Source organism: Morus notabilis, unplaced genomic scaffold, assembly GCF_000414095.1.
Source record: "Morus notabilis unplaced genomic scaffold, ASM41409v2 Scaffold329, whole genome shotgun sequence".
Lineage (NCBI taxonomy): Eukaryota > Viridiplantae > Streptophyta > Magnoliopsida > Rosales > Moraceae > Morus > Morus notabilis.
In genome coordinates this window covers 441,269-449,946 of record NW_010358084.1, presented here as the reverse complement: position 1 = coordinate 449,946, position 8,678 = coordinate 441,269, and the positions used below count along the sequence as shown (strand labels likewise).

The window sequence follows — 8,678 nt, the reverse complement described above, 5'->3', positions numbered from 1 at the left end:
GGGGGTGGCGGGGGGAGCCGTTGTGGGAGACCGTGGTCAACCATGGCTTGAAAGCGGCGACCTATTTCTGGCCCGGTTCCGAGGTAAACAAAGGCTCTTGGACTTGTCCTAAAGGTTATTGTAGAAATTATAATGAGTCTGTGCCGTTTGAGGAAAGAGTTGAAATTGTTTTGGAGTACTTTGATTTGCCTAGTGATGAGATTCCTGTTTTCATTACTCTTTATTTTGAGGACCCTGATCATCAGGGGCATCAAGTGGGGCCCGATGATCCTGAAATCACTGAGGCTGTGAAGAGGATTGATGGTCTGATTGGGAGGCTGATTGAGGGTCTGGAGAAGAGAGGTGTTTTTCAGGATGTTAGTGTGATTTTGTTGGGGGATCATGGGATGGTTGGGACTTGTGATAAGAAGTTGTTTTTTCTGGATGATTTGGCTCCTTGGATTGAGATTCCAAGTGATTGGGTGCAATCTTATACTCCGTTGCTCGCAATCCGCCCGAAGGGTGTTGACCCGAAGGACGTTGTTGCGAAAATGAATGCGGGGTTGGAGTCGGGGAAGGTTGAGAATGGGAAGCATTTGAGAGTTTACCTTAAGGAGGACCTTCCTAGTAGGCTGCATTATGCTGCGAGTGATCGAATCCCGCCTATAATTGGGTTACTTGAAGAAGGGTTCAAGGTTGAACAAAAGAGAACCGAGAAGAAAGAGTGCGGCGGAGCACACGGTTATGATAATGATTTCTTTTCCATGAGAACCATATTTATTGCTCATGGCCCTCAGTTTGCAAGAGGGAGAAAGATCCCGTCTTTCGAAAACGTGCAGATTTACAACTTGGTCACCACAATTCTCAACATAAAGGGTGCACCCAACAATGGATCTTTATCATTTCCTAGTTCTGTTCTTTTGGCTAGCCCTTGATATTTGTTATTTAGCAACAAGGTGTTTCTGGATTCTGGAATGGAATCAGCATCCCAAATTTTTTAACTGTTGCTCGCCGTGTGTGATCATGTGCAATGAGGTCATCATACTCATGAACATGAAGATGGTGATGCTTTTGCTTTGCAGATAGGTAAGAGTATTGGCTTGGTCTTAGAATCCCGTGATTTAGCCTTGACGAGAACTCAATTTCCACTCCAAGAACTGTCCCATTATCTCTGTAATTGATTAAAGTGGACACCAAAATGCTTTGAAAAATATATCATAAGGCAGAACAATATTGCTGTTTCCAATCTTGACATTGTATTAAATGTATCAATTGTGTGACTTTAGTGCATGACTAAATCAGCATCTTTGGAACTGAAGTTATTAACTGCTTTTATGACATTAAGTCAAAGGTTCTATTACTAGATCAAGCATTGTACATATGTCTAATGTTTTCCCCTAATTTCTTCTTTTGGAAGAAGGGGTCTTTGGGATGGTTTTCTTCAAGTCTTTCAGGTGATAATGATTCATTTTCCTATCCATAAATAGGCTACAGGAAATGCTGAATCTGCCTTCCGCATAGGGATATGTTGAGGCATGTCCCACGAGGGAAAGACAAAAACAATTCTGGTAATATATGAATGGACAAAAGGAAAGGAATTTTTGCTAGATTAGTGAGGTTTGATACTGAGTTGAAAGATTCAACGGGTGACTAGTGGTATATTATCCTTTGGTGAGATTAAAGTGGCAAAATACTTCATTACTACTAGTTTACTCTTTGTTTAGGAATTTCTTGAAGGTTCTTTTTTTGTTTTTTGTTTTTTGGGATCATATTCATATTAGTATCACGAGACTGCTGAGAGATGAAAAAATAGTGCGTTTTTCACCCTAAACAAATTTGCTCACTTGATTACATTTGAGTCATACATAGACATTCATTGACCAATAATAAAGAGTGTTCTTCGTTCAGCCCTCCTACTTCTTTAATGACCTTGTCCTGCTAAAAAAAAAATTGCATTCTAGAATTTTTTATGACAACAAATTTAGGAGAAGACAAATTTAGTGCCTGTTTGGTTGGAGCGTTCCCCATGAACTCAGGAAACAGTCCAAACTTATTTGGTTGCATATTGGTTTTGGGTTTTGGGTTCACTTCAATTCAAAATTAAAGGTTTTATAGACTTTACTCCCCCGCCCAAAGTTGTTTGTGTTCTAAGCTAAAACACTGTTTACAAAACTAACTTTAAAGATTCTCACCAACAATTTTCACTCATATTTTTTAAAAACCCATATTTATAATAATATTATTAAACGGTGGTTCAAAGTTTATTTCCTGTTCAGATTTTATACTACCAAGCGCTACAATTCGAACTATAAAAAACTCACATATAGGTTCAAACTCTAAGGTTCAAACCCACACAACTAGAATTATGGGCATGTTTGGCACACTGAATTAAACTTGGGATTGAACTAATTTATCTCAAGTGTCAATTTTTATAGTTGAATAACTAATATAGACTCTAAGAGGAGAAAAAATAATCTACTTTTTATGGTATTACCAAACCACCCTAGTAGAAGTATTTTTTTTAATAGCTTTTTATCTCAAATAAATTAAGTTTTTTTATTGAAAGAGTTTGATATTATAATGTTAATTTCTCATTAGTATTGAGTTACTTTAAGAGGTGGCACAATTTAATCTAATACTAGTACAGACAATACTACATCAGATCTAATGTAGTTTTAAGTAAAGTCTTATTCAATTCCGTTTAAGAGGGGGCAAAAGAAAGTGTTTGATCTAACAATGTCTACTATAATACAATAGTCAATACTACAATAATGTCTATTTGTGTTTATTAAGGTATTTTTTATTCCGACTTTGCCCTTTTAGTTTATTTTGTGCATGTTCCTTATTTGGTTTTTTTTTTTTTTGAGGTTCTTTTTTCGTAATAAAATTGTGATTTCTTTTTTCTCATTCTACTTTTTTTTTTTTGTTTGAATTTTTGTGATTACGGTGGGCTTAATTATTTTGCTATCAATGCATTTAATGTAATATTGATATGGTTTTTGAAAGTTTCCCTCCGCTTTTCATTTTCCAAACAAATATCGTGGCTGAAGTTCGTTTGTTTGAGGAGAGGACTGAATTGTTTTGCTTTTTTTGTCTTCTTGTCTGCTATATCATAAGTGACTGATTCTACATTGGAACATTTTATTTTTTATATCCTGTGTTTTTTATTTATTTAAAATTCATTTCTTCAGTTTTTTATCTCATTAAATCTATACCTTTAAATTAAATTTAATATATAAATTTTTACCTTATCTCATCTCGATCAATAATTGATTTTAACTTTTAAAATAACTAAACTATCCTTAAAAAAAATGGAAAAAAAAAACACTAAATTTTTTCAATATTATGCTAATTAAAAACTAATAACATAAAGAGACCCATTTGAATGGTATTTTACATATTTTAGAGGTCAAAATTATAAGTTTAAAGTTGTTTTTAGTTTTTTTATTCTCTTTTTATATTTTTATTTAAGAGTATTTTAGGTATTTTTTAGATTAAAATCAATGATGACTGTAGAAAGGTATACGTTAGAAACTCTAACACCAAGACTCAAGATTGAATGAGGAAAAAAAAACACGGAACAGCAACGAATTTTATACAAGTTCGGCCAAAAGATTGACCTACATCTTGTTTGAGCTATCTCACGAGAGCTTTTTCCACTATTTGAATTTGATTACACCCTCAGCCACTCACCGATTAACCCAAAATCCTAAGTTCTTGACCCAGAGAAATCCCTAGCCCCAAATTACAAAGAAGATCACTCAATAACAAAACCCAGAAACTTCTCAATACCAAACAAGACTATCGACAGGCTTTCTCTCTCTAGAACTTAAATCACCTCTCACATAGCTTCTCTCTCTATTTGTAATCTTAAGTTTCGTTTATTTCACCGATTTGAGTTAAGAATTCGAGTTTTATTACAGTAAAAAGCTCTCAAAAATAGTCAAAACTCTTACATAAAATCACGTCTCAACTCGAATTAAAAATTTAAATCAACAAACTAAATGGACTTTAAAAGAGGAAAACCACGAGTCGGTGTAGAAAGTCTTCCACATGTCACTTTCTTGTTGGTAGTCTCCTTAATTGAAACGATGCGTTTCAGTTCTTCCATCTCTTAAAAGACACACTGAGGGAATGTAATATCTCTTATACTCATTGTCGCTTTAGTGGGATTATCTCAACAATATAAATTTGGGTATTAAGGGTATGTTTGGTAGTGATTCTTATAGCTTAAAATTAATTTTTTAGTCATCTACAGTTGAAATTTGTGTTTGGTAAAAATCATAAAAAGTGATTCTTAAAGAATTTTTAAATAATTTACAGTCAAAATCAGAAGCAACCTAAAGACAACTTTAACTTTTAAATTATGCGACAATCACATTGAAGTACAATTAATGAAACTTTCATAATATCCATAATATTCTTAGAATCAATACTTATATACTTATAGTTTATTAAACACTCAACTGTTTTTTGTAACAACTGTTTTTTTTCAACACAGTTAACAATAATTTTTTAAAATCTACAGTACTATCAAATTGACCCTAATCTAATTTAAAGATATATATTCGATGAGATAAAAAATTAAAGGTATAAATTTTAAATAAATCTAAAACACATGATATAAAAATATAAATATCCCCTTCTACATTTGCTTGCTGGGTGGAGGAGTATTTGGCATTTTGCTTGTTGTTGGCGGCGTTTCAAGTTTTTAGCTGTGTTCAATTCAAAAGGGTTTGGTTCGTTACTTTTTCCCTTTTTTTTTTTTTTTCAATTTTCCGATCTTATTTTTTTTTTTTAATAATTTTGTTGGATTTTATTGTTCATTACGTTTGTGTGATTGTTATGTTTTTTTTTTTTTCCCTCATGGTTCATTATGTTATTATAGTTAAAATAATGAATTTCTAAAATAATGGAATGAATATTTATGTTATCCCTTTAAGCCAAGATAGTAGCTACACCATAATAATGAAAATGTCCATGGTTCAGTACTTTTTTTATATGAATTAGAAGTTCTGTTTGATAATGACTATATTAGTAAGTTAATGAAAATGAGCATTTTTTGAAGATTAATGTTTTTGTAAGTATTTACTTTTCATGATCATGCTTATAATGATACTTATTTTCAATTATTGTTCATGGTTATTTTATCATTAAGATAATGAATTTTTCATGTTTGTGTGATCGATATGTTTTTTGTTTTTTGTTTTTCCTTGTTCATTATGTTATTATAGTTAAAATAATGAATTTGTAAAATAATGGATTTGAGATTTATGTTATCCCTTCAAACCAAGATTAATAATGAAAATGTCCATTGTTTAGTTTTTTTTATATAAATTAGAAGTTCTGTTTGATAATGACTATATTAGTAAGTTAATGAAAATGAGCATTTTTTGAATATTAATGTTGTTGCAAGTATTTACTTTCCACGATCATTCTTATAATGATGCTTATTTTCAATTATTGCTCATGGTTATTTTATCATTACTATAATGAATTTTTCACATTTGTGTGATCGTTGTGTTTTTGTTTTTGTTTTTTTTTTGTTATATTTCTCGTGGTTCATTATGTTATTATAGTTAAAATAATGAATTTGTAAAATAATAGAATTGAGATTTATGTTATCCCTTCAAATCAAGATAGTAGTTACGCCATATAATGAAAATGTCCATTTTTCAACAGTTTTTTTTATATGAATTAGAAGTTCTATTTGATAATGATTATTTTCTTTTCACTCTTGTGTTTATTTTGTATGCTAATTATGATAATCATTATTGTAAATACCATTAATTGGCAGGTTCCGTATTTGGTGAAATGGAGGCATATGATGGCATCATTTCTACTATTGACGTTGTTACTCTTCAAATTCCGCCTGCTAATTAGCCTCGTTCGTTTCGCTGAATCGAGTTTAGAATTTGAGTTGAGATGTGATTTTATGTGAGAGTTTTTTACTGTAGTAAAAAAGTTAGATGTAATTATTTGTGAAAGCTTTTTACTGTAGCAAAATTCAAATTCTAAACTCGAATCAGCGAAACGAACGAGGCATATCAAGTTTTTTTGGACGGCAATTTGAGAGAATGGATTTTTTAAATTCCGTAAAATGAAAATTGCGTATTTGTCTCATTGAAACCAATTTTTGGGGTGATATTATTTAAAATAAAAAAAACTTTCCTTACTGATTATGGCAAGTTTCATTAAATTTTGTTTTCTGATTTCAATTTAAGATTGTGTTTCCAAAATTAGGTGTTTCATTATTTCTAACCTTTTTTCATGATATAAGATTAATAATGTCATTCTATATAGTATAGTAGATAGTTTTGTAAATAAATAAAAATAGTAGACATTTTTAGGCTCAAGGTCTTTAAGGTGGACATTTATGGATATAACCCAAATGTTTAACGTCCTAATACTTGGGGTATGTCTACTTATCATAGATGGGCAAGGGGAAAAAAAATCCAATTCATATATGTCTCTACTTACAAAATGAGTTGATGGGGCTCATGTGGCGTGTAGAAGGGAAAAGAAAATGTTATTCCTATATTATCGCGTAATATTATTTCATTTAGAAAAAATCACAACATTATTTTTGCGGCCTTACTAAATTTTAACTTTACAATTATATGCACAAGGATATTTTAATATTTAAGTTGATATTCCTGTTTTTCAAGTTAATAAACACTTAAAAATTTGAATTATTTTCTTTATTTTTCAACACTTTTTTTTTTCATTCTATGTCGTTACAAGTTAGTAAACATGCCATTAAGTTTTAATTAAAATTAAAAAAGATGCAATCATACCAAAACTAATACATTGGTCGTGAGTCTTGTGACTTGTGAGATGATAAGATTGCTCGCATTGTCTTAACAAAGTATGAGCATTATCGGTACTTTTTTTTTCCCGAGTAAATTACTTCAACCCTTTTAGTTTAGCAAAATAAATAAATAAAAAACAAAAGAAAAATGCGTTTAAATCGGAATAAAAGCGAAATCTAAACAAGACTGTAATGCTTGTATTGTAAAGTACACTAACACTTTTTTAATACAAGACGACAATAAACCCGCGACTTCCCACAAATCCCGCTGCACAATACCATGAGGTCTTAAACTAAATTAATTAATTAAGGATGCATTTAGTTCATATTATATTATATTATGTTATAGTATATAATATTGTATTGTATAGTTTTTATACGATACAGTGTTTAGTTTGTAATAAATTACATTATACTATCTTAATTATCATATTATACTTACATATTAGTTTATAATTGAACAAAATTTAAGTCTAATCATAATGTAGTTCGGTTTCAATCTCAATCTAACATTGGGAGCATGCAACAAAAAAGGTTGAGTTGTTCAACAGGGGTATATTTGATTTTTTTTAAACGGGTCAAATTGTAATCTTTAAAAATTTAAGGGATAAAATTATATTTTTTAAAAAGTTAAGTGGTCAAAATATAATTTTAAAAAAGTTAAAGGTCAAAATATAATTTTTAAAAAATTAAGAGATCAAAGTGTAATTTTTAAAAAATAAAGACCCAATGTCGTTTCGATTCCGTTTATTTACGTTTAGTTCATGGATTCAGAATCATGATTTAAAATTATTTTCGTTTTACGTATATTTTTTGTGAGAAAAAATACTGTAACGAGTCACGAATTATGATTCGAATCATAGCACGAATCTCCCTTCCAAACACAATGGCCAAAATTCGATCCAAACTATTAATATTTGTAAAATATTTTATAAAGTCAAATTCCATGATAATACTATTTAATACATAATTTTTTTTCATATTAAATATCACGCTATATATTGTATTAACAATTACGGAGTGTTTATAAAGTGTAAAAAACATATCCTAATATCAAAAGAAAAAGTAAACTAACCAATGGTCCAATACGATCCAACCAAAAAAAAAAGTAAACCAACAAAGAGAGAAGTAACTACAAAATACTCGTTTCGTCCGTACGATATGGTTTCTGGTTCACATGCGAGTGCGAGGTCATTCCCATTCCATTTGCTTCTTCTCTTCTCCTCCTTCAAACGACCATCGAAGCTTTTCCATTCCATGGCCTCTCGCGTGTCCTGTTGACCTCTTATCTCATACATGTAGCTAAGATTTTTCTTCAAACTTGACGAGAGAGAGAGAAAAAAAAATAATAAAATAAAAAAGAAGCTATAAATGGCAGATGTGTTTCGATTACCACTCCACTCGCTTCGCTTCTCTTCCTCTGTGCTCACCTCCTTCGCCTCTTCCTTCAATTCCCTCCAACCGGCTCTCCCTCTCAACGATAAGAGACTTCATCCTCTTTCCTATTCCTCCTCTTCTTCTTCTGTTGCTCGCCTAGCTTTCAGACGCAGAGACCACTTGCTCTCTTTCAAGGTAACATAATTTCATTTGTTTTGGACTTGCCCATCTCTGAATTTCGCCTTTTTATGCTTTAATTGGATTTGAATTGCGGTGTTTTCTCAAAATTCAAGTGAATTCAGGACCACCCATTTGCAGAAATTCGATTTATTATGCATTTTCATTACTTCAATTAGGGTATTTGGTTATTTACTTTGACAAACATCATTTTCTTGTTGAAGAATTTATATCTGATTTCTTAGTCCTATGGTAATAATTTGGTCCTCCGTGGGAGTTATTTGGTACTATGGTCTGTTTTTGTGGTGTGTTTGATGTTTATTTTATGTAGGGA

At 31.1% G+C, this 8,678-nt stretch overlaps 2 protein-coding genes across 4 annotated transcripts in view; both read left to right on the top strand.

Moving 5' to 3' along the window:
- LOC21409889 (venom phosphodiesterase 2) overlaps positions 1-1,384 on the top strand; it is a 2,430-nt gene extending 1,046 nt beyond the window's left edge. Inside the window, exons 1-2 of one of the 2 annotated variants that reach the window (XM_024161392.1) lie at positions 7-83; positions 246-1,383. In XM_024161392.1, the coding sequence (XP_024017160.1) occupies positions 387-914 (528 nt within the window). In that variant the 5' untranslated portion in view covers positions 7-83; positions 246-386 and the 3' untranslated portion in view covers positions 915-1,383. Of the gene's footprint in view, positions 1-6 lie in introns of those variants that run through there. The other variant, XM_024161391.1, reaches the window with a different exon arrangement.
- Positions 1,385-7,957: 6,573 nt separating this feature from the next.
- The window catches only part of LOC21409888 (thioredoxin-like 2, chloroplastic), a 3,032-nt gene continuing 2,311 nt past the window's right edge, over positions 7,958-8,678 (top strand). For both annotated transcript variants that reach the window (XM_024161443.1, XM_010091733.2), the window contains exon 1: positions 7,958-8,362. In XM_024161443.1, the coding sequence (XP_024017211.1) occupies positions 8,162-8,362 (201 nt within the window). In that variant the 5' untranslated portion in view covers positions 7,958-8,161. The remainder of the gene's footprint in view (positions 8,363-8,678) is intronic.